General features: G+C 37.6%; 1 protein-coding gene across 2 annotated transcripts in view; it reads right to left on the bottom strand.

The window, feature by feature from the left end:
• Positions 1-24,392, bottom strand: part of ezh1 (enhancer of zeste 1 polycomb repressive complex 2 subunit) — a 41,422-nt gene extending 17,030 nt beyond the window's left edge. Inside the window, exons 1-12 of one of the 2 annotated variants that reach the window (XM_015602530.3) lie at positions 24,205-24,392; positions 19,359-19,505; positions 16,913-17,038; positions 12,979-13,101; positions 11,275-11,392; positions 9,634-9,828; positions 8,822-8,924; positions 7,523-7,686; positions 7,147-7,238; positions 5,973-6,135; positions 2,036-2,217; positions 960-1,051 (exon numbers count right to left, since the gene is read on the bottom strand). In XM_015602530.3, the coding sequence (XP_015458016.3) occupies positions 960-1,051; positions 2,036-2,217; positions 5,973-6,135; positions 7,147-7,238; positions 7,523-7,686; positions 8,822-8,924; positions 9,634-9,828; positions 11,275-11,392; positions 12,979-13,101; positions 16,913-17,038; positions 19,359-19,502 (1,502 nt within the window). In that variant the 5' untranslated portion in view covers positions 19,503-19,505; positions 24,205-24,392. The remainder of the gene's footprint in view (positions 1-959; positions 1,052-2,035; positions 2,218-5,972; positions 6,136-7,146; positions 7,239-7,522; positions 7,687-8,821; positions 8,925-9,633; positions 9,829-11,274; positions 11,393-12,978; positions 13,102-16,912; positions 17,039-19,358; positions 19,506-24,204) is intronic. The other variant, XM_007237604.4, reaches the window with a different exon arrangement.
• Between the last annotated feature and the right edge of the window lie 2,897 nt (positions 24,393-27,289).

Genomic DNA, 27,289 nt, shown 5'->3' with positions numbered 1-27,289 from the left:
TGTATCCCATACTTCTATATGTATAAATGTGTCTATTCTCTTTCTTATATACAGTATGTATGGTTTTACAGCTTCATTTACAAGTATTCTTCAAAGTGATCAAAGATTTGAGACCGGCGATATTAAAATCATAAGAAAAATAAACATATTATATAAATTACTTGTTGAGTTGGGCTGCTCGATATATCGTTTAAGCATCGTCATCGTGATGTGCGCATGCGTGGTAGTCACATCGCAGGCTGTGCGATGTCACCTAAGGCAACTAAATGCTTTGAATTTTGACACATGAAATAGATACACAGCATTGTCTCTGTGTCTGAGTAAGTGACAGGCTTAGGAAGTACGAAAGGGAGGAGGAGCAGGAGTAAACACGAGGTAGACACTCTTGGCAGACAGCCTGTCGAAATCTGTGCACCTCAGTCCAGCACAGTTTTGCACAGATATTTCCAGTTACAGATGAATTTACACTTTTAATCCCAGAAAAATGCTCTTATTTACCTTTTCAAAGGCCAATGCCCAATTATTGTTGTTTTGCTGTTTCCTTTTGAGTTTGAGTGCTCAGCTGACACTAAAGCGCTGACTCAGAGCTCGGTCTGTCCAAGTCTCTGACGCAAGACAGCACGTGGGTGGGGCTGGGGCTGGTGATGTCATGGGTCCTGCATTGTTTAACACATGCAGCTTGTTCGTTTATGTTTGTGATTTTTATTTTGGCATATTCTGCTGGTTTGCTTATATTAGAGACTTTCATTTTGACACACTCTGCTTGTTTGTTTATATTAATGTTTTTTTTACTTTGGCGCAATCTGCTTGTTTGTTTGTGTTACTTTTATTTTGACACTGTTTATATGTATCAGTGACTTATTTTGACACAGTGTGTTTATTTATTTGTATTAGTGACTCTTATTTTGACATGGTGTGTGTATCATTCCAGTTCGAAAGCTGACGTATACCCATAATACCTGTGTTTCCTTTTCTTCTTCTGAGGTGAAATCCCTGCATCTTCCAGAGGGACACGATGAATAAGGACCTCCTTCATGGCAAACTCATACACCTGATACACACAAACACACACACACACACACACAAAGTGAACAGAAAAACAGTAAAACAAGTGAGACTACATTTTACCTTATTCACGCAAACACCAAATGCAGCATCACAATGTGCTGATTAAGCATAAATTGTTATTTATTATTCAAGACTCTTTCATTATGAATGCTCATTATACTGATTCTTCTCCCTGTACAACACACGCACACACAAAGACACACACACACACACACACAAAACCAAAATAAACATCTCTATCCAGAATCCCTTACTGGACTGGGTCCTAAATGAAAAAGCACATGGAGTGATTTGAGGTCAGCACTGTTCCAGTCAGCCAAACCAGAGTAAAACACACACAAAAACACTCACAAACACAAATGCAGTCTCTCTCTCTCACACACACACGTACATACACACAAAACTATTTTACACTGCTGGAGAACTATTATTATGTTGTACTTATACTGGATTAACTGGTCTCCACTATCTTATTTAGACTGGACTAGTTTTGAATTTAGTCATTCTGCTACTGGCAAGGCTGTGATTCAGCAGTAAATTCTACCTTACTGCCTAACAGCATAAACAGAGCCGTGCTCATTACCTTTCCCCCACAATAATAAACCATGCCCAGTCTGGAAGCATTATAGCATCACCAGCAAATCACTGCCAAATTAGGACAGTGGGGGGTTAATTTATTTAACTTATTATTAACAGATAAATTACTGTAAAGGAGTCAGAAAATGTGAATTTCATTTTAAGCTTTGCTTGGCTCATAATAATTAAATTACCTATCTACACAATAATTGTAATTGTTGACATCAGAAAATGATGCTTGTTCTTACAGCTTACAACATAGAGGTCTTGCAGTTAATCATACAATATCATCTACATGTTTACCCAACTGGGAGATTTGTTTAGTGTGTCTGTGTATATATATACATATATATATACATATATATATATATATATGTATATATATATGTACCTGTTTGCAGGTCTTGGTGCCTATGAGTCTTGCTATAGAGCAGAAGTTGTTGTAGTATGTGCCGTGCAGGACTCTGAACAGACTTTCGTCCGCACCGCTCCACTGCTGAGGAGGTTCATTGTCCTCCACCAACTCCTCCTCCTGCTTCAGCTTGGTAGGAGTGGGACACCTTGAGTTACCCTCTAACACACCCACACACACACACAGATGAAAGATACAGAGGAGAAAAGAACAGAAAGAGAGAAATGTAAAAAATGGTAAATCTTAAAATACACACCCCAGCTACATCACTGTGCCTGAAATATTCACACCAGCCCCACACTACCATAACACACCACCACACTACCATTCCAGTGTTACTGCTGTGTGGTGACCCACCCAAATAAGATCAGGGTCCAGTGTCCCAAAGGAATCTTAGCATTAAGAACATCTTCAAAGAAGTAAAAAACATGCTGCCCTCCCAAATACTTCTCACGTGCTAAATCTGCAGTAGATAATCCGAAAATTGAAGAAGAACGGACAGTTCTCGTATAATATCCAATGTATTTATATGACTCACAGATAAAACACAAACGTTTCAGCCCTTAGGAATGCTGAGGAAGGCCTAAGAGCCAAAACGTTCATGTTTTATCTGTGAGTCAAATAAATACATTGGATATTATACGAGTGCTGTCCGTTCTTCTTCAATTTTCGTATTAAGAACATCTTGCCATGAAGAGAGAAAAAGAGAGAGTGCCCTTTTTTATGCATTAAATTACCGTCAATCAACTGTCACGTGATTGGACAAGTGCATTAACCAGTAGCTGTACAAGTATCCCTAATGAAATGCTAGGCGAATGTATATGAAAGGCATTTCGGTAACACCTTCCTATGAATCCTGTATTCATAATGCATTTTTGGCATGCATAATACCTCATAATGATTGTCGTAAGCTTGTATGAAACCTCACAAGTAATAAAAGTGACACACAGTAATAGTAAAAAGCTTGGACACTTCTCATTTAATGTTTAACCTCTACCTCATGAAGCCACTGAGAAAATACCAAGAGTGTGCAGATCTGTCCTCAAAGCTAAATATGGCTACTTATAGTTGAAGAATCTAAAATATAAAATAAATTCTGTTTTCTTTGATGCTTTTTGTTTACAGCATAATTCTGCATGTGTTCCTGTATAGCTTTATTATAGTCTTCAAAATTAAAATTTCTATGTAAAAAAATCATAAAAAGAAAAAAATACATTGTTTGTTTACACTTTTGACTGGTACTGTACATAATGTTATTAAATACAATAACATATGTGACTTTATAAAGAGAGGTTTCATAACGTTTTATAATATCTGTATATACGAACATGTTCACAGTAACAAACACTTTATGTTATGTCTTTACAAGTACCTATGAATAATTTTACAAGCTGACTTTGATTATAAGGTTTTATGAATTAATAGAAAGTCTTACCAGCATTTCTAATAAAATGGAAAGGACAGGAGTGGAATTATTCTTTATTTCCATCACTGTTTTTTTATACTTTATTTGAAATTCTAACACCTCTGGAGCTGCAGTGCTATTTCTGAGAGCTGAGCTATTTTTGACTGGAGGTGCTGCTTCATCTCTCTTCTCTGTTCACTCTCGCTGGGACTGAGTCAGTGCTTTAAGACAGAGTCTCATAGGGAAATGATTCATTAAATGTATCTCAACTGCAACAACGGAAAGCTAGATCTGACTCTTAACACAGTGGATGAATACATTAATGTGATTTGGTAGAATGTCAATTATGATCAGGAGTGGCAGCAACGTCATTGTCAGGAATATTTCTGACTGTCTTAGTCTAGACATGTGTGTAAAATGCATGCAGTATGTGTTCTGGCTTTAAACAGAGTGGATAAAATGGATAAAAACAGCATTATGTTGCTTTGTACCTTAAATTAGCAACTTTCTTTTTGCCACTCCAGGCTGGAATGATGATACTTGTGCAGAAATGGAAAAGAAAATGCTTTAGAGAACTGCAGTTGTGTTTACCCTCATATTCTACCCAACTTAGCTGAGCCTATTTACCAACTCAATCACTAGGACGCCCCCTAGTTTACTGGGTAGACAACATGCTCAGAAGTAAGTACCGAATCCCCAGCTCTAATACATTTAAACCAACAAACAACTGTGTTAGTTTTGATAACATTGTGGGTGATGAAAGCAGAAAGAGTCATCTACCCACACAGAGATTGAGCTTGATCAATTATGCTCTGTCAGGCTCTTTCAAGCTTCTTAGTTTACAAGCTTCTTTCACTTTAGATGAGCCACTTCAGCAGGTCCCAGATTGTAAAATACATGTGAAATGCATGTCCTTTAATGCTGGCTCAAAGCCTTAATTTTAATTCGTGACTATAGGGGGAGCCCAAGAGCAAGAAATGTTTTGTTCTGAAATTTCTGTATAATGCTGTATTATATTGATACATTTCTTTGCACAAAATCACTCTCACATTAAGTGATCTTACCTGCTCTATTCTTCCCAGTTTTAGTCCCTTTCAGAGTGAGCCGTTTATGGGCTCTGTTACTTTTATTCAAATAAGCTGTTGTTGGCCATGTTATTAAACAAGAAAGTTAATGCCTATATATGCCTTTATCTGAGATAGAAACAAAAAATTCATTATTTGAAAGTACTTATATCCCTCTTATCTGCCACAGACAGTAGTAACAGTTTAGATTGCCTGCTCAAACCCATGCCTGACCCATCTCATGCCAGGTCAGGTCCAAAAATCCCACCGCTTTTGGTGGACTTAGATCAGGTTCAGAAAAATGGTCTGTGATGTAAGCCTAGGTCTTTTTTTCGGATTTTTTTCCCATTTTCTCCCCAATTTACACGGCCAGTTAGCCAACCCACTCACTAGGACTCCCCCTATCACTAGTGATGCCCCAACACCATGCTTTCTCCAATATATGTAAAGTTAGCCACCGCCTCTTTTCCTCTGCAGCATTGCCGAGTAGCATCCCAGGGCGCTCGGAGGAAAGCGCAGCGACTCGGTTCCAAAACCCTGGCTCAGAGAAACCTTGTGCTTCGGACATCAACCTTTAGAGTGATGTAGGGGAAAAAAGCTCAATCTACCCACCCAGAGGGAGCAGGGCCAATTGTGCTCTTTCAGGGTTCCTGCAGCCGATGGCAAGCTTTATGAACAGGATTCGAACCGGCGATCTCCTGATAATAGTCGCAGTGCATAGCCCACTGGACCACTCTGAGCCCCCACAGGACTACGTTTTTAATGTAACACTTAACACTTTAACACTTTGATCTTTAAAATGTTGCAGTAATAATGTTACGTTTATGCAGCACGCAGAAAACAAGATTACATTTATAAAGTTTTAGAGTTCAGAAATCGATATTTGGTAGATTAATCCTGGTTTTTAATCATAATCATAATCGTTTCCATGTATCTTGACATCAGTCCACCAGTCTTACACACTGCTTTTTGATAACTTTATGCCACTCCTGGTGCAAAAAGTCAAGCTGTTAAAGCTTGGTTTGATGGCTTGTGATCATCCGTCTTTCTTTTTGATTATATTCCAGAGGCTTTCAATTCGGTGAAATGAAAGAAACTCACCATTTTAAAATGGTCTATTAAGCTGCTTAAGCTTGCTTACAGATCGCTAATATAGGGCACTTTCTTTCTCACGGTTCTGTTTGCAATTAAATATGCTTCTAAACAGGTATTTCTGGCATTCTTATATCATCTCATGGACTTGTGGTGGATCAGACAAGGACAAACTACAGGTTCTACTCATGAGAGTTCAGGAGACTTCCACAGGGAGGTATTTTTGTTCAAAACTGTGAAGTCCAACCCAGGTTATAAACCAAAACCATGACTTTCATGTTTCATCACCCCATGTACTCTTAATGTACTGTATACAGCATGTGTGTCTAAAGTTGTGCATGTGTTATGTGTATACCCGATGAGCTTGTGGTCTCGTGGTCACTGTCTCCATCTTTTCCCTCCTCAGCTGAGCTGGAGGGAGCGGGACCAGCAGAGCTGGAAGGGCGGATCTGACGGCGCCGTCTGCGAGATCTCTGAGACCTCAGCATGTACTGATCAGCAAACTCTTTAGCTCCTTTCTACAGAGAGAGAGAGTTTTTTTAGAGCACTGTGATGCTAACAGGGCTAATGACAAATTAAAATATACATTTATTAGCATCAGCCTTTAATTGAAGACACAAAATGCTACATAGCTAACAACTAGGGCTGTGCATTGGCAAGAACCTGGAAATCTTATACATCTCTCAATACAGGGGTTTGATATATTGGATGATTGTGATATATTGCATATAGTATTGCAATATAAGCCGTATTTGATTCACAACTGAAAATAAATCATTATCTCACAGCAACTAAAAAAACAGAATTTTAGGAATCAATACAGTATCGAAAAAAAACAATAATGCAATATTTAATACAGTACCAGTCAAAAGTTTGGACACATACATTATTTAGTAAATAAAACGTGTTAAACAAACCAAAATATGTTTTATACTTTAGATTGTACAAAGTAGGGACCTCTTGTTTAGATAGGGTCAGTTTTGCACATCTTTGCTGGATTTTCTTAGTCAGCTTTATGAGGTTGAGTCACCTGGAATGATTAGCTTTCAGTTAACAGCTGTGCTTGAATTTCTTGATCTCTTAATGTGTTTGAGGGCATGAGTTCTAAAGTTGTGGAGAGGTAGAGTTGGAATACAGTGAATAGCTCTATGTGCTAATCCATATTATGGCAAGAGCTAACTACTTAACTAAGTAAAGAAAAAAAATACTTTAAGAAATGAAGGTCAATCCGAAAAACACTATCCTCAAGTGCAGTCGCAAAGACCATCAAAAACATTATGATAAAACTGGCACTTAAAAGGACCACCCCAGAAATAAGTTCATCAGAGCTACCAACCTTAGAAACTGCAAGTAAACATTTCCCCAGATAAGAGCACCTAAATGCTTCACAGAGTATTTTGGTTTGTTTCACACTCTTAAGTTACTACATGATTCGTTATGTGTTCCCTCATAGTCTGGATGACTTCAGTATTGATTTATAGAGTAGGAAAAAATATCTGAGGTGAATCTGAGTAAGTGGTTTGTTGTACCTGCAGCAGAAAGCAGTCTATTCCACAAGGCTCTGTCTCCATTCGGATCTCCTTACTCTTCCTTTTATACACGTTGGGGGAGGCGTGGAACGCTGCACACATACACAAACAAAGTTTTAATTCTGCTGCCAACAGGCAAAAAACATCCATATTGATTTACAGGGTTTCTCTCTATTCTTATTTGTTAATTTTATTATGTTTTTTTTTTTTACGCTGATACTGTAAATCATGTAAATGCACCTTTTAGGTGGTTCAGTTCATTTGAATATGAAAAAAAGTTCTAAGCAATTTATTACTATTATTATTACAGTCACAAAGAGAGAACAGAGAGAGAAGAATAGAAGGAGGTAAAGTAAGAAATGTAACAATGCTTTACGGTGGAGGAAACAGTCGTATTTGAAGCAGCGGCGGCAGAAGAGTGTGTGGAAGGAGTGAAGGCTCTGCTCTCTCTGAACGGATTTGGCGAAGGGGCCGTCCATGTTGGGCGTACAGAGAGGAGGAAGCTTCACTGAACTAGGAGGCTCCAACAGATCCTTATACCTGACAAAAGAGAGAGAAAGAGAGAACTTTTATTATTATTCTATTTACATTAAATTATACTTTTAATGATATATTTCCATTATGAATATAAAAAGTTAAAATTACATTTGAAATTATTCAGTTAACATGTTATTTAGTAACTACATCTTACAAAAATTAATATAAACTATTCAGAAATACTATTTAAGTAATTATTAAAAAATGACTATACACTCTGTAGAAAATAATATAATTATTCAGTAATCTCTATTAAATTACTTAGTAACTACTATAAATTATTCTGAAATTATAAAAACTTTTTTTGAAAACTTTTTTTTTTCAAAATATTTAATTACTATAAATTATTGACTCAAATTACTACACATTACTTAGAATTAATGTAATTAGTCAATAATTACTATAAATAAAATAATGTATTATTTCTTATACAGTTTTCAGTAGCTATTCAAATAATATTTTGCCATCAGCTGCCAGAGCCCCGAGAGAGCACAAATGGCCTTGCTCTCTCTGGGTGGGTTAGATGGCGCTCTCTCCCCACATCACTCCTAGTGTGATCTCGATCAGCACAAGGCGTGAGCTGATGTATCGGAACCAAATTGCTGCGCTTTCCTCCAAACGCGCTGTGATGCTATTTGATAATGCTACAACAGCAGCAGTTGGAAGAGGCGGTGGCTGACTTCACATGTATCGGAGGAGGCATGTGCTAGTCTTCACCCTCCTGGTGTTTAAGGCATCTCTAGTGATAAGGGGAGTCCAAATAAGTGGGTTGGATAATTGGTTTTGTAAATTGGGGAGAAAATGGGATAAAAAATGTAATAAATAAAATAAAAAAAGAATGCTGAATTTTAAATAGATAAGTAACTGTTATTAATTGTTTAGTACATAGAATAAACTATTCTGTATCATTCACACACGGGTAATGGGTTAATTAAAATCACATTTATTTTAATATTTATTAAGATTTACACAAATAGTTGCCTAGTGTACGTTTTGAGCTTCTGGCACCACAGGCTGCATTCTAAACAGATCTAAATGAATAAAACTGAAATGTAGAAAATAAAATTAGTCTAGAATGTACAGTGTAATAGGCCTAAGATCTATACTGAAGAGATACTGGCTGAGAAATATTCCTCACTTTTCTTTGAGCTCCTCTGTCGTGCCTTTGTAAGGGAACATGGAGGCGATAGCAGTGAAGATCTTATCATGGGGGATCTTCTTACTGGTGGGTAATTCACTACCTAGTGGAGCAAAAGGGCAGAATCATCAGTAACTTCACTTTCTGATCACATTTCATCTTATTTTATTGCTGGCAAAGAGAAAAACAAAACAGTGTGTTATATGACATAATATACAACCCTGGAAAAAATTAGGAGCCCACTTCAGTTTCTGAATCAGATTATCTGATTTTGCTATTTATAGGTATATGATTGAGTAAAATGAACATTGTTTTATTCTATGAAATATGGGCAACATTTCTCCTAAATTCCAAATAAAAATATTGTCATTTAGAGCATTTATTTGCAGAAAATGAAAAATAGCTGAAATAAAAATATTATTTAAACATTGTTTTAATATTATAAAATTTACAAAAATATTCATACATTTTTTTTGGTGGAATAAGCCTGGTTTTTAATCACCTTTTTCATGCATCATGACATGTTCTCCTCCACCAGTCTTACACACTGCTTTCAGTAACTTTATGCCACTCCTGGTGCAAAAATTCAATCTTCCTCTTGATTATTTTCCAGAGGTTTTACATTTGGTAAAATCAAAGAAATGTTTTTTTTTTTTAATGGTCTCATTTTTTTCCAGAGCTGTATGTTGTTAAATATCTTCACTTTCTATTTTGTTTACTTTCTACAATTATTTTATTTACAAAATAAATTAGTCACTCTGGTGTTTAAGGGTCTAATCTGACACTAGGGCACAGCTGGTAGTTAGTCTTACCCTCAGTAACTCTCCTGCGCTTCCTCTTGAAGGCCAGTGACACTGCCTTGTTCTCCTCTGTGTTCTCTCCAGCACTCCTTCTCACCCCTCGCTCCTCCTCCTCCTCTGTGCTCTCCTCCTCTTCCTCCTGGTCTGAGTACTGACTCAGTGCCTCCACCAGCTCCTTAAAGATCTCATCGTTTATGAAGCCTCCCTCTGTCCTCAACACACACAATTTACAAAACAGATCACAAAAAAATCAGTAAAAAAAACGGTAATTTTATGCCCCTCCTTCTCTGACGCAAAGCTGCCAGGTTACAAGGAGTTATTACAGAGTCAGCTCTCGGGTTCTGATGTATATTTCTGTCATGCTTCTTTGTTGTATTTTGGTTAAGTTCCTGGTAGTATGCTGTAGAGTGACTGCACTAGCCAGCACAAGTCCGCATCACTTTACTTTTCTCAAACTATAACTGTCTTATAAAGTATGAATATGAGAGCACTCCAATGTTGAAATTACTATATGATATATTATCTAGCTATGGTTAGCTTACCTTATTATTTTAAATTTACATGTACATTTATGTAATTTAGCTGATGCTCTTACTCAGAGCGACTTACAAGGTTATTCCTTACAGATGAGGGCCAGTGGGAGTCTTGCCCAAGGACTCCTATTGGTGTAGCACAGCATAGTGACCCAGACCTGGAATTTAAACCCAGTCTATCACATGGTATCTCCCTGGCAAGCTATTTACTGACGTTCTACTCTGTTTTTTGCTATGGAGCTTTTTATAAGGATGCCGAGGCTGCATCACAGTGTGTTTGCCTGCTATTGTGTTCCATAACTGGCAACCTGGGGTGTGGAAAAAAGGTATATGATGTATATAAACACCAATGTGCCAAATAAGGCTTACAGGCACACGAGTTATCCATTTCTCAGGACCTACAGAACAGTATGGGCAGATGTGGATGTTTTTTGGATTTTATCAAATGCTTAATTTGGCATTCTTAAGCACAAAAGCAGCGCCCATACTTTGAAATGTTACAAACGCATACATATATTTTACCGGCCCTCACTCCCTGCCAAAAAAGATTTTATTCCACATTGAGCATTTCCATTGGTTCGTTCATCATTGTATGTCTACACAACATACTTACAACTACCACTTTCACAATATGCCAACAACAACAAAAATTGACATGCAAGGTTTTTGTGTGACAGTCTTTTTGTTTGTTACATAAATCCACACTACTATTTTTTATTTTATCCATTTGTATAAGAGTATGACATTTCTGAGATTACTCAAACAGCCCATATCCCATAAGTGTCCTCTACTTTATTTTACTCAGAGCTCCACTTATAAATTTTGTGTAGTTTTCCTTCCCAAATCCAGTCAGTACTCATCTGTACACAATAATTTCCAGATCCCATCATCCCTCAGAATTAGACAGGCTGTTTGTGTTTGGCAGGAACACAGTGTAAATTTGATTTGTGGACTGGAGGAAATGTTGGTGTGCTCTTGGCTCGACTTACGCTGGTAAGAGGATAAGTAAGGAGTGGGCTGGGAATCGTACAAGAAGTAGGTTTGTTGGAGGCTTGTGTGTGTGTGTGTGTGGGTTTGTGTGTTTGTCCAGAAAAGTGCAACAATGAGAAAGTGGTTTCACCTCTGTCCCCATGAACTCCATCATAGTTATCAATCAGCTCCTCCAGGAATGCTTCGTCCTGCTCCAGTACCTCATCACCCATATACGGAATATTATGAAGAAACGTCTCGTCCTCCACCTAGTACAGACAGAGACAGAGAAAGAGGGAGAGAGAAGAGAGAGAAAGGGTGTAAAAAGAAAGAAAAGCAGAAAGAATGTGATAGAAAGTTTTAAAAAGAGAGAGGGAGAGAAAGTAAAAGAACGAAAAAGGAAAAGAAAAAGAGTGAGCAAGAGATGGAGAGAGGAAGGCGGAGGGAGGGAGAGAGAAGAGAGATAAAGGGTGGAAAAAGAAAGATAGACAGAAAGAATGTTTTATAAAATTTTGAAAAGAGAAAAATAAATATAAATGGGTGTGAGATGGAAAGAAAAAAATGGAGGGGTAATAAAGAGAAATTAAGAGAGTTAGAAAGAAAAACAAAGAAAGGGGGAGACAAGAGAGGGAGAATGTGTGATTGAAAGAGAAAATAAGAGAAAGAAAAAGAGTGAGATAGATAAAGAGTGAGTAGGAGAGAGAAAGTGAAAGAAAGAAAAGAAAAAATTGAGCAAGACATGGAGAAAAAGAGGGAGGCAGAGGGAGGGAGAAAGGGTGGAAAAAGAAAGAAAGACAGAAAGAATGTTTTAGAAAGATGAAGAGAAAGAAGCGATAAAAAGAGTGAGAGATTGAGAAACAGATATAAAAGAGAAGGGAGAGAGTGAGATTGAGAGAGAAGGAACAGAAGAAAAAGAGTGAGTGAGATGGCGAGTAAGAGATGAAGAAAACGGACGTAGAGAGAGAAAAGAAAGTGAAAGACAGAAGAAAGAGAAAGAAGAATATAAGGGAGATGGAGGAAAGAGAGGGAAAGAAAAGATAAGAGGATAGAAAGCAAGGAAGCAAGAGAGAAAGAGAGAGAGAGATAAAAACAAAAAAGAGGGAGATTGAGAGGGATAGAGAGAAAAAAGAGAGTTATACAGTTCATCAACCACAATATTCTCTTCCCATCACTTCTAGGTAAGAGGATGGTGTGTGTGGGTGTGGGTGTGTGTGTTAGAGAAAGAGTCTATTGAAATAACAGCATGATGGGTGTGTGGGTGACAGTACGATGAGAGAGTGTGGGTGTTTGGCGTTCATGTGTGTATGTTTTTATGTCATCCTCTGGGTGTAGTGAGTGTGTGTTAGCCAGTGTAAATGTAATTTTATCAAGAGTATATGGATGCATGTGTATATATATATATATATATGTGTGTGTGTGTGTGTGCATGTGTGTGTGAGTGTGTGTGTGTGTGCTTGTATTTAAGAGTTGTGCATGTGTCCTTCTTTACCTGAGAGTGTGCACTGATGCAAGGTGACCCATTCTCTCTCGGTCTCCCTATATTTTATATTCTTTTTCTACTTCTCTCATTCACTCTCTCTTTTAATTTGCTCTCTCTCTCTCCCACACACTTTTATCTTTCACTCACTCATTTTATCTTTCTCTCTCTCTCTCTCTCTGATCCACACTTTCTTATCTCTCACTCAGTCACTCATTTTGTTCTCATTGCTCTCTCTCTCTCTCTCTCTCTTTCTCTCTCTTTTTCCTGCACACATACAATTTAGTGGCAGAAAAACAAGGCTGCGCTTGTGGGTGTGTTTTTGTTTGTGTGTGAGTGTGTGTGTGTGTGTGTGTGTGTGAGAGTGTGTGGCAGTACCATGAAGTTCTGCTGCAGAGGGGACCAGGAGTACATGAATGGTATCCCAGCAACCGTTGTCAGGGGTCGCATGGCAACTGCCTGGTTGGGAAAGGATGGGAAGCCGAACTCCACGCTGCACTGCTGTGATTGGATGGGGAGGGAGGGGAGGGTGTCAAAAAAAAGGGTCAGACTTTTTCCCCAAAAATTATGACCCGTCCCACCGAGTGTCTCTCATATAGAGCTGAATCTGCAGCTATCTGAAATTCTATATGCTATACAGCTATACAGTAACATGAGGTACTATACATCTATAGAGTAAGCTGAAATTCTATATGCTATACAGCTATACAGTAACATGAGATACTATACGTCTATAGAGTAAGCTGAAATTCTATATACTATATAGCTATACAGTAACATGAGATACTATACGTCTATAAAGTAAGCTGAAATTCTATATACTATTTAGCTATACAATAACATGAGATACTATGGATCTCTATAGTAAGCTGACATTCTATATACTATATAGCTATACAGTAACATGAGATACTATGTATAAAAAAAAAAAGATAAATCCTGACCAAGAAATAATTATTTTTTATAAAATTACCTGATTCACAATTATTGGCACCCTAAACAATTTCTTGCAAATAAATGTATTTGAACCATTTATGTCATTTCTACTGTAGTTTATAAAGTGGATCAAAGTATCTAGAAACGTTTAATTAGTAATTCATCACTTCCTGTTTCCCTGGGGTATAAATATGGTGTTACACAGAGGCATTTTTCTGTTACTCACTCTTAAACATGGGAAAGACAGAAGAACACACTCTTCAAGTAAAGCAGATTTGCGTCGACCTTCATAAATCAGGCAAAGACTACAAGAAAATAGCCACTCCCCTACAGATGCCCTTATCTACAGTCAGAGCATAATCAAACATTTAAAACATCTGGAACAGTGACAATCAAGCCTGGAAGAGGATGCAAGTGTATCTTACCACCACGCGCAGTGAGAAGAATGGTAAGTTAAAATTAAAATTTCTCCAAAGCTCACAGTAGGAGAATTGAATCAAATGGTAGCATCATCTAGGGGTTACGAGGTCTAGCAATCACCATCAGGCGCTATCTACATGCAAACAAGCTGTTTGGGAGGCATGCAGCACGAAGAAGCCTTTTATGAGTTATAATCAGAAGTGTAAATGGGTGGAGTTTGCCAAGTAATACTGGGATTTTAACTGGGATCGTGTGCTTTGCTCAGATAAAAACAGGATAGGACTTTTTGGCAAGTAGGTCTGGCGCAACACTATAAGAACGAGTAAGCAGAAAAACACCTCATGCCCACTGTTACGTATGGGGGAGGAACATTGATGCTGTAAGCCTGTTGCTCCTCCAAAGGACCTGGGAACCTTGTAAGGATACATGGGATTATGAACAGTTTGAAATATCAGGACATTTTGAATCAGAATATGGTGGCATCTGCCTAAAAGCTGAAGATGGGTCTTCACTGGGACTTTCAGCAAGATAATGACCCTAAACATGTGGCCAAATCTACTCAAAAAATGCTTCATAAGGCACAACATCGAGCTCCTCTCATAGAAATAGAAAAGCTGTGGGGTGATCTGAGAAGGAGAGTGCACATGAGAAGATGATTAAGAGAAGTTGTGCGAAGAGGAATGGTGGAAGATCCCTTTTTCTCTACTCTCCCATCTTGTGAAGAGGTATAGGAGAAGATTAGGTGCTGTCTTGTTAGCAAAAGGAGGTTGTACAAAATACTTACACCTGGGGTGCCAATAATTGTGGCACATGACTTCATTTAAAAGATTCTTTCCCCTCCAAATAAAGCTTAGATTTTTCTCTTTTTGGCATTATTGTCCTACATTACTTAAAAAAAAATAATAATTTATTAGAAGTCAAAGAACACTTCTTATCCAGGGGTGCCAATAATTATAGAGGGTGCTGTATATATCTATAAAGTAACCTAAGATGCTATATACTGCATAATAGAGGTGTAACGGTATATGTATTATTTACGAACCATTACGGTGCGGGGGTCAGGGTTCGGTTCGCATAAACACGCAAATAATACACGGTACAGCCTATAGGAGACTCTCTCTCACACACATGTGTGTGCTCTCTCTCGCCCTCTCTCTCTAGTAATATGCTTAGGAAAAAATGTTTGTAGAATAAGCAGCTGACTTAATGCTGTTGTTTTTGTTTTTTTCTGTACCTTTACACCATTACTACATAACAACCTGAATTCCTTACGGTTAAAAACATTTCTCAGTCTGATGTTCATTTATAATATTTAACAGTGTACACCCTTACAGTGCTCTAAAGTTCAACAAACCTACACTAATCCAGTATTATATCCAGATAAACAGCAAGATAGTGTGAGATTTTCTGTGTGGTGCCAACAGAGCCCTCAGTGTGCTGAACTGGCCTGGTTAGCTGCAGTGCTGAACGTGCTCTTTAACAGCACACGAGTCCGTGGTGACCTCAGGCTGTTTTGATTTTTGTGGATTTCAGAGAGACTTTATTTATTGGCCTCCGTCTTGTGGCCTCAGACACACATTTCTTGGCAGCACTGGCGTTCCATTTAGAGATAAATTACAGAGCACAGCACTTCTGCTACGCCACTGTTTTCATTCTGACTGCAAGGAGATTTGGTCAGAAATGACGGAGCGGCTCCAGCTCTGGAGTAAAGCAGAAGAGGAAGCTGTTGTTTCTGCAGACTATTCAATCATTCGCAGGCAACTCAGTTCATGCTTTTAAAATGAGCCATGTTTGATTGAAAAAATCTTTAAAAAAACTTCATCAATTTTCGCAATTCAATAATGGAAATAGTTGGCTCAGTTTAAGTTTTTAACACAATTTTTAAGGGGTGGGGTGCAGAGACTGAACCTGATTCGCTTTAAATTATTTAAAAGCAAAATTACTGGGACTCTGAGTGGTCCAGTGGTCTGAAGCGCTGCCACCATAATCAGAAGATTGCTGGTTCGAATCCTGTTCATGTAGCTTGCCAGCACAATTGGCTTTGCTCTCTCTGGGTAGATGGCGCTGTCTCCCCACATCACTCCAAAGGGTGATGTCCGCAGCACAAGGTGTCTGTGAGCTGATGTATCAGAACCGAGTCGCTGCGCTTTCCTCCGAGCTTGCTGGCTACTAGACAACTACTGGCTGACTATACATGTATCAGAGGAGGCATGTGATAGTTTTCACCCTCCTGGGGTTGGGGCATCATTAGTAATAGTGGGTAATTGGTCATATAAATTGAGGAGAAAATGGGAAACAATTATAAAAAAAGCAAAATTAATTTTATTCTGCACATATCACACGTCGTGGTCCCCAATTATTGTTTGATTATGAAAAGGAGTGAAAACTATACAAACTATCTTATGTGAATTGTGTTGACAACACTTCTAATGCACTTCTAATGCATGGGCTAGAGGGGCACTGAGTTGTAAGCAGTGGAACTGTGAATTATGAACTGGAATGATGGTGTTTATTGCAACACTTTTTAGATGAGGTAGTTGGTAGATTGAGGAATTGATGGGGTGTGTGAGTTGTGATTGTCCAGCATTCTGAACTCACACTCTAGTTGCCAAATGCAATCAAATCCTTACAGCAATGCTCCACAATATTTTATCTAGACTATTAGTTTTAACAAGTTTATGCTTTTAAATACTGTACTTTTATAATGTTTGAAAGCTCTAATAAACTAAAACATTAAATATATATAAAAAAAACAATAACATGAGGAATGTAAACGTATTGTATTTATTAATACAACGGTATTAAATACTACATGTATACTATTGTGTTAAATATAACATTGTTTTTAATCATATTGAGTCACACTGTAAATTATGTTCACCCCTAGTGGCCATGTAATATTTAATACAAACATTCACAGTGAAGCATACAAACAAACAAAGTGCATCTCTCTCACCTTCTTGCTGGGCATTGACCCGCTCTGTGTGGAGAAGGGGATGGACTGGATCCTAAGTTTTGACCATTCCTCATTTAGCAGATCTGTCCTTAGTTCAATCTTCTGCCTGTTAGAAATAAACAGGGCCTAGAATACAAACATACAGAGAAGTGTGTTAATTATAGTTATCTTCTACCACCTGGTTTGGAAAAACAGTGCTTTATGACATTAAATCAGGTGAGCTGCTCATGTAACATAGAAGAAATCTGGAACGAAGCTTTGTTCTCTAACTAGCTCACAATATCTCAACAACTTTCTTTAAAAATAATAAAATCTTCTTAGTTTTTACTGTATTCATATTTGCCTGCATCTGCTCTAATGTGATCTGGAGCTTTTATATGAAAAACTCCAAAATAATTTTAAATAATGTCTTTTGGTCCCGAAAACATATACAGCTCTGGAAAAAAATAAAGTTTCTGAATCATTTTGCTATTTATAGGTATACGTTTGAGTAAAACGAACATTGTTGTTTTATTCTATAAACTATAAAACATATAAACTATAAACATTTCTCCCAAATTCCAAATAAAAATATTTTCACTTAGAGCATTTATTTGCAGAAAATAAGAAATGGCTCAAATAACAAAGAAGATGCAGAGCTTTCAGACCTCACATACTGCAAAGACAACAAGTTCATATTCATAAAGTTTTAAGAAATCAGTATTTAGTGGAATACCCCTTGCTTTTAATCATAGTTTTCATGCATCTTGGCATGTTGTCCTCCACCAGTTTTACACACTGCTTTTGGATGACTTTATGCCACTCCTGGTGCACAAATGTCAAACAGTTTAGCTTGGTTTGATAGCTTGTGATCATCTTCCTTTTGATTATATTCCAGATGTTTTCTATTTGGTTAAATCAAAGAAACTCATCATTTTTAAAGTGGTCTCTTATTTATTTCCAGAGCTGTATATGTAAAGATCCTGATACTTGTCTTTCAGCTAAAAAAAATCACTTTTAGTCCATGACCCAAGCCAAATTTACTCACTAAATGAACAGGTGATGAGTGACAGTGTGTACAGAACTACACAAAAGCAAACTGGAACAAAGACAACAAAGATAAGGCCAAACATGACTGACATGTGAAACGCTGGGATGGGGTGACCAATATGACACATGCTTTTTTTAATATATTTTAATAATAATAAACAACAGCATCACAACAGACACAAGTCTGTAAACTACTATACTGCACAACCTCTAACATTCCTCTATGCTTTTTTAAGACATGGCAAAAGTCATGGGACACGATACTAGTTCCTTTTCCATGACTATTGCCATTTTTTTTACTGTTTACAATAATTACTGCCTATTGTGGGTGGTAATGCCTTTCATGATGTATTCTGGGTACACACCTCACTCACAAGATAACACCTCACAACTGGGCATTCCCAAGCTATCCCCTGCAGTACCACATATTGATCAATTTACATATTACTATTCCATGACTTTTGGAATGTCAGTGTACTGAAGTGGAACATACATAAACACATATAAAACATGTGTCACTATGCATTTTTTGGATACACTATATGTTTTGGGAAAACAAAACAGCTAAATAATTAAACGTAAATGTAAACTATGGTTGTGCCATATTGTATCGTACGCAATAATAAAGCCAACATTTTTTTTATATTGTGAACGATATTATACCCTGAGGTATTGTGCCTTATAACCCACCCCTAATTATCACTTCAGGGTACTACTTTTTTGCTGTTTTTACAAAAAAGAAAAATTGACAATGTTATCAATTCCCATTATATCTATTATAGACAGATTATATCTGTCCAGTATCATTCATTTTACTTCAATCCTGGATATACAGAGATATTTGGAGTGCATTATTAGTATAATGACTTTCTGAATCATTGACTTTTGTTACAATATGATAGAATTTTAGTATTTTTTAATATCTTAGTTAGGGGTGTACCATATCATATTGTATGCAATAATAACATGTAATTTTCATTTTGTTGCAGTAGTGTATTTTTTAAATATATAATTTTTTATTTAGTGTTTTTTCACATCGCCAAGAGTATCATTATTGCAAAAATACCATGAAATATTGTGCTATTATTTTGAGGCCATATCACCCACCCCTAGTTCTGACACAAGTTCTTGATAAACCTTCTACTGGTGGGACCACTCTATCTAAAAATCAGCCACAAGAAAAAACATCACACTTGCTAAAGCATTAGGCGAGGTATCTCATTCCCACATAGTGCGATATACTGTAAAATGATATGTCTAATTTATCACCTTCCCTTTATGGGAATGAAAGGTCAGCCAAAGTGAAAGTGTCATAATGGACAAAGCAGATCTGCTATAATGGACTAGGGTAATTTATGAAAATGCCAGTTCAGTTGTGAGTGTGCAAGAGGGGCAGGATATAAGAGACTGCTCTTACCTTCACCTCCTCGGCCTTGCGGAAGCGTTTGAGCTGCCTTAGCCTCATGTACTCAGACTTGACCCTCTTCCTCCACTTCATTAGGCTGCGGGGGGCTTTAGTGGGGCAGAGCCGAGTGCCGGATGCTTCATCCATCACCTCCATTACCTCCAACATAGAGCAACATACTCAATATACACTTAAATACAGGGCTTACAGAAGAAAATAGAACCACTGACAATTATAATAATATTAATAATAATAATAATCAAAAGAAAAATATAAATGTCGCACTTCAGATTGCTGCAAGACTCTACAATCAGTTTTGTCTCATTCAGATATGTAATCGATCACAGCTGTGGTGAGTCTTATCAGAAGAGGGAATAAAATACCTTATAAAAAAGGTTCTAAGAGGCTACTTTTAAGTAGTGCACCTCTTGGCAAGAGAAACATTGACTGCTCAACATGATTCTGGACTTATTGTGATCATATGCCTTGCCAATTGGCATTTTTCAACACGATCATGCTCACCCACACACAGGAAGGATTTCCCAGGAATGTCTCCACCAGATGGCATCAATTCTTTGGTCTATCTGGTCACCAGACTGTTCACCAATCAAGCATTTATGGGACTAGCTGAGATGCCAGTTCTGCCAGCCTAAGAGTAAGCCATATGGAAGCTGTATGTCTCCATGCACAAATGCATCACTTGTAGCCTTGTATCCATCATGGTAGCAGAGCCTCATTTAATTTGTACAATCTTCACAATAAACTTTTCCATTCACACTAATATTGTAATCAGTTATATATATACTGTATATAATAATTATTTTATCCCCCCGAGATTCAAAACTCAACTCGAGCCTTAGATACCAGAGACTGTACACTTGACTTTGACTCCCCCAAAGATTCAAGACCTAACTCAAACTCAGTTTCCAGAGACTCAAGATCTGATTTTGACTCCTTCCTCAAACTAAAAGACTTAACTCAGATTCTGGAGAATCTAGACTTGACTTTTAATCCCACTGAGACTCAAGACTTAACCTAGACTCAGTTTCTACAGACTTAAGATCTGATTTTGACTCCTCCCCCAAACTATAAGACTTAACTCAGATTCTGGAGACTTTAGACTTGACTTTGAATCCCACTGAGACTCAAGACCTAACTCAGACTCAAGATTCCAGAGACTCAAGACCTAACTCAGACTCAGTTTCCAGAGATTCAAGATCTGACTATTACGCCTCCCCCAAACTATAAGACTTAAGTCAGATTCTAGAAAGTCTAGACTTTACTTTGACTCCCCTTTTGACTCAAGCCCTAACTCAAGATTCCAGAGACTCAAATTCTGATTTTGACGCCTCTCCCAAACTATAAGACTTAAATTCTGGAGACTCTAGACTTGACTTAAGATTGAGGTCTTCAATTAGACCTCTAAAACTCCAAAACTATAAGACTTAACTCAGATTCTGGAGACTTAAGACTTCATTTTGACTCCCCCTGGGATTCAAGTCTTAAATCAGACTTCTGAGACTCAAGACTCATTCAGCATTCGACCACCTCCAGGAATCAGGTTTCAAACTGCAATTTGTGAACATACTTGTCATTTCCACACAAATAAATTCCACCAAATAGACCCATAAGCAGTTACATGACATCAAGAGTGTGTGTTCGAAAGTAACAAGCAGTGTTGCAGTAGAAAACAAAATAACATCCGTGTAATTGGGGGTTGCGATGCTGCAGTACAGTTTGTGTATGTGGGTGTGTGGTTATCTGAACTTCATGACCTCAAACACAGACAAGCACACTCAACACACACTTACAGGCTTTACACAACGCAAACATGCACGCTGCAGTGATAACTATAATACTAGCTTCTATTTTTATGTTTTACTGTTTCAAAAACACTGCATTTACTTGATTCCAAGGTCTACATCTTTGTTCTACATTAATAAAACCTACAGTAGTAAGCCTTTGAAAAAAGAACATCTCTGCACAAATAAAAAGTTTAGTTGTGATAATATAATGATGATCTATGTAAGTGATTACAATATTATAGTAAAAGAATATGTTTATTGAGAACGACTCAAAAATCTTAAAAAAAAGGCTGTAGTACCCTGTTGGGTCGCCACTTTGAATACAAGTTGAAAATCATTTGGCATCATGTAGCACTTTTGCCCACATATGTTGTAGCTGGATGTGATAAATCTGGGGACCGGGCAGACCAAGGATGCAATCTTGTGGAGACATTCCTGTAAAAGCTGTGCTGTGTGAGGGTGAGCATTATCCTGCTGAAAAATGCCAGAAAAATACCCTGCCATGAGAAGAAACACATGTGGCTACAGGATATCCTTACAGCTGAGCTGTAAGAGTCCCTCATATCACTACTAGGGGTGACCAACTATTGCATTTGATGGCTCCCTAGGTCATCACACCAGCAGTTGTGGCAGTGGGTCACTCCACAGCAAAGGCAGGTCTCAAGAAGAATCTGGATTACAGGCGATTCAGTTCCAGTCTGTAGAAATCTGTGTTTTTGTTTACGACAGCACTGCAAACAAAGGTGACAGCTGGCAATTTGTTGAAACAACAACACTGCCGAGACCAGCTGCTGTGTTTGTTTGAATCACAGCTTTTAGCACTGTGGCTAACCTGCAATCCTAGGCTTTAAAACACAGGTTTAAAATAACCTACACGTGATATTTGCTACGTGATATTGTAGCAAATAGCAATATTTAATCTAACCCTTCACAACTAAATATCCAGACCTGTCTGCACCAAGGTTTCTGTCTTTGTTACATTATTACATGATAAAGCGTTTGTTCACAGGTGTTGTAATAAGCCTTAAATTAAAGCAGCTTCACACCTCACAGATATACGCGCTGGAGCACAGAATCTTCTCCAATCAGAGGACACAACGTGCTCACGTGGTTGATTGGTGCGCATTTTGGTGCATTTATGTTTATGCCTGTGTGAAACCAAACCAAACTAAAGGGAGAAAACATAAAATTGATTCGGACCAGAGAAACGGACTACAGGTGTGAAAACACCCTTAGTGAAACTAAGCATCCGTCATAGAACAGAACAGCTCTTTTCTGGGACAACACATTGTTCACAAAACAAATGTTCTCATGGTTTATGGCCCCTTTCACAACTGCTACTTTGACCCAGACCAAACTGAAATCAACCCAGCTGGCACACAACCGAACTTCAACGTTGAAATGTGGTTGAAATATGACTAAAGTAATGTATGTTGTTGTTTCACCGTTTAAACAACGCTTTTTCGCTATTGAAATTTTAATGTTGAATCAACATAATGTACTCAACGTTCTGCCTTTTGAATCAGCATTTTACATTTCATCACCATATAATTTATAAAAATGGTGGGATGGACGAATGAAACAGTGTTTTACTTCTATTTGCAGTAACTGCTTTTACATTAACATCATGTTCATGTTCTAATAGTTTTACGGTTTTAGTGTTTTTGAGATCAAATGTTGAATCAAATTGGTAGTGGTGGGTAACTTTCTTTATACTCAGCTTTACTACAGTGATGTAAGTTTATTGTTAACACTTTGTTAACCATACGATTGTCTCATTTTAGTGAGCTATGGTTTATTAGTGGTTGAACATATGACGTTGACACAACGTTGCTATATTACCGTTGATTTCCTTTTCAAAATCAACAGTTGATTCAACGTTGATTCAACCACAACATCTACCTTGATCAACGTTGATTCAACGTTTATACAACGTTGAAATGCCAGCTGGGAAGGTAGGTGTGAATGCCCCATTAAAATAACCTACAGAAACAAAACACATATCATGCCAGATGTCAACAAATATATAGATAAGAAGTCAATTTTGGAAAAAAATGCTGAAAAACAGAACTAATAAGAACATAAAAATGTTTCAAAGACAGAGGATAGCAGTAGATTCACACTGATGATGCTCTGGAGTGAATTTCTCCAGATGTGATAAGATCTCATACACAGCAGCTTCACACACAGACTCACAAAATACATGACTCAAACTTTGTCATTGAGGAGCATTACTCCCGCGCGCCTGCTCTGCTCGCTCCGGCGCCTCCTGCTCGCAGCAAAACAGAACTGCAGCTCGCCCTGTTTAAAGGGCTTTAAAGCCCTTCCTGGAAAAAACAGTCACTCACTTGCGCGCGCGGTCAGCATTATTAGGGTAGTCACCTAAATTTAACACCAACATTCCACATCCGGTGGCTGAATACGGGGGAAAACAGCGAGCTTCAGTGTGAGTGAGCAGTCTGACGGTGGTGTGAGCGCGCGTGCACGCGTGTAGCAGGAGAAAAACACATGCAACCTCTCGTCTCGAGACTGGAAGTGGGCGTGACTCCTTCCCCTCCTACTCCTCGCGACTAAAAAGTGCGCAGTGCACTTTCATAACAGCCCCCAAATCCTCTCGAATCCTCCTGAAAATTAGCAACAAAGATCTGCTTTTGCAGAGAACCAAAAACCCAAAAGCACGCGTGCACGAGAGATCGTGCGTGCGGAGGAAAAAAGAGAGGGGGTGGCGGGTTGACGGGCAACACCACGCACGAGCCGCTTGCGTCGAAGAATATCACTTCTTCTGTACGATGGCCACCTAATTACTGCTACAGCACAAACACGCACATACATATGCACACGCATGCATGCACGCGCCACTTCGCGGCGTGTATGTAGCGTGCTAGTTTTAGCGTCATGCGAGGCAGCGCGCACGCGGAACGCTGCTATAAACGCACGTTGCAGGGGATTTTGCTGCTGTGAAACGCACGCACGCACACACACACACCACACACGAACGCGCGCGTTCACACGCAGGCACACATTTACACATAGTGCACACAGTTTCGGAATACCTTCAGACTCGCGTGTCCCCGCGTTTCGGTCTCCACACGCTGAAGGGCTCGAGCTCCAGACCCCTGTAGCGTCCTCGAGGACCAGCCCGCAGCCCCGCGTCACCCGTAGCGCGCGGGCAGCACCGCAGCGGCCCAGACTTGAGCTCAGCTGCCTTCCAGTTTTTAGGAGCTGCGCACTCGGGGCTGGTCGGAGTGTGACGTCTTTATTAGGAGCGACTGCACGGAGCGGACACACACACACACTACACACACACACCGAGCAGCAGCAAACACGAAACATGACTCATCACATCATTCAAACAATTATACACAGTAATAATAATAATAATAATAATAGTGTAATAAAATTGTAATAATATTATGTTTATCATTAATATCACTAATATAATAGATATAATGCAGATGTATTACTGTTGCTAGAGTGCTGATATGTACATTACTGTGTATTGGACACATTTATAATAGTACAATAATGGTAGTTTGTAATGTTATTAGCATTGCCATCAATAATATGCGTAGTATTGCTGGTATGTATACTGCTATGTACTATTTATCTATTTAATATTGATTAATAATTATTATTATTATTATTAGTAGTAGTAGTAGTAGTAGTAGTAGTAGTAGTAGTAGCAGTAGTAGGAGTAATAGTGCTAGTAGTAATAATGTTAGTTATAAAATAAAGCATTCTATTATATAGAATACGTATTCTATTCTATCATGTCATCAACAACAACAATGCTATAGTGTTATTATTATAATTATATATATATTATTATTGTATTATGTAATTTTGTCATTAGGCTCATGTTGTAATTATAGAGGAACAGAACACACGATGGGCCGGTGTGAGTAACGCCCACACAAACTCCGCAGATCTGTGTGGAGGTGATGCTGACTGTATGTATGTATTTATGTATGTATTTATATATTTATTTTGTTATTTTCTAACTGTACTCCACAAGCCCCGCCCTCTTGTGCTGGGATTGGTTAGTAGTGACCAGCCCCCTGTGCTGGGATTTGTTAGTGAGCGGTCCTCTGTTCCAGAGCTCTGGAGGGGCGGGGCCTGTCAGAGGACGAGTGGGAAAAACAACGCTGGAGTCAAACCACGCTGCCGCCCGGACACGTGACTCAGACAGAGAAGCGCAGCGCCTCCCAGCGGAGAGCAGCGGTACAGTCCATTACATAAAACACCCATACAGAACCTGGAGGGCTATAATAATAATACATATAAATAATAATAATATCATTAATAATAATATTCAGGCGCCGCATATTCTCAAGTGTATTTATTTGTTTGTTATTTCTTTTACATAAATTATTTGTAAATAAAAAATATGATTTATAAGAATATTTTAATATCAGTGTCATGTGTAAAAAATAAATAGCCTTTTTAATTTACTGTTATTAGCAAATCAAACAAACAAATAACTAAAATTAATGGCATGAAAAAATAAAAATCAGTCTAAACAAGGTGCTGCATATTCTTAAGTTTATTTATTTATTGCATTTTATATGCATTATTTATGTTATTATTAAATATTCATTATAAAAACAACAATAATAACAATTAAAAAAAACTAATGCATAATGTTTAAACATCAAAACCATTTAAACAATCAACTACTTAATTATTATTATTATTGTTATTATCTAATTTTTATTATTTTCTAGTCACTGAAAAATAACTTGCTTTCACATAACGTTTTTTCTTTTAAGCTGCATTGACTAAATGATCCCACTAGATGGCGGCATAGAGCCAGTTTTCACAGTAATGTGTTGTTATTAGTGAAAAGTGTAGTGAAAAAAGTGCACTGAAGTGCTCTTTAGCTAAAATGTATTTCACAGTCTTGGAAAGATGTATGTCAATTATTCAAGCAGGCATCTATTGAGTAAAGATAACTTGTGCTGTGCATATTTATGAATTAGTTAATATTTTTTTTAAACCCACTGTGCTTTATGCACTCTCCGAATAAGGCTATTAAACTGTCACTGGGGTAATACTCTAAAATGACTTTAACGTAAACACCTGTACCCTAAGGACCTTTGAGGGTATATTTGCATTGTTTGTACCCAGTGAAACAAATGTATCCATACAAGAAAGTGTCTTTTAATAATATATTCATAACAAGAAAAAACTAAGTAAAAAGTGTCTTAAAATAAATAGAGACATGCAATAAGCAGGTGTTTTGAATTACCTAATTATCCTCTGGAGGTAACAGGGCCAGACAGAGAAAAAAACGTATCATTTAGCCAGTACAACGTGTGTGTTTCTAGGCCTATACAAATGTTATCAATTAGTGTTTGTTAAATAATATATTACAGGAAATAAGTAGAAATATGTAGGCTACATTAATATATATGTAAAAAATAATAACATTAATTGCCATTATGAAAAAAACATTAAGAGAATAAAACCACGACTGGGATTCGAACTAGGCTTCCATCCGATGTTCTGTCGAGTTTTGCTACCCTGTCAAAGCGTACTACCCTAGTGCATATTTAAATTTTAAATATAAAATTGCTAGAAAAAGCCCCATATTTAAACATGCTTTAGGTAGAATATTTGGACAGCCTGAATCAAAATATCAGGAGACAGTTTAGGGTTATTAGGGGTGATTATAACCCTTATTTTTTTATTATTGCTCACTTATTATTACTTTCATTATTATTAGCTGTCATTTATTTGTAATACTCAGAAATAATGTCAAGGGGTTTCTGGTTGTTTAATGCACCAAAAAAAAAATTACTATAAAAAAAACAATAAATAAATAAAAAATGTTTCCACGCATGGGCACTGGTGTTAAGAAGCACATCTCTATGGGTTGCACAATTCGACAGAACGCAGAGTGCTGCACGGTTGTAGGCGCACTGCTGAACCACTGAGTAACACACATTTCTCAGGTCTCATTTTAATAAGACTCATTCAGAATGGTGATTATTTAATAAAAAAAAATATTGCAATAGCAAATATGTGTATGTTTTTTTAAGTAACAATGTCTGTTACAATTAATAATTAAGCTATATAATATATAGCAATTATTGTGTAAATTTTACTTGCAGTTCATTGTAATTTTATTAATAGTAT

This window comes from Astyanax mexicanus, chromosome 19 (assembly GCF_023375975.1).
Source record: "Astyanax mexicanus isolate ESR-SI-001 chromosome 19, AstMex3_surface, whole genome shotgun sequence".
NCBI classification, from domain to species: domain Eukaryota; kingdom Metazoa; phylum Chordata; class Actinopteri; order Characiformes; family Acestrorhamphidae; genus Astyanax; species Astyanax mexicanus.
Note: the sequence above shows the minus strand (reverse complement) of the source record. Positions and strands in the feature narration are given on the sequence as shown.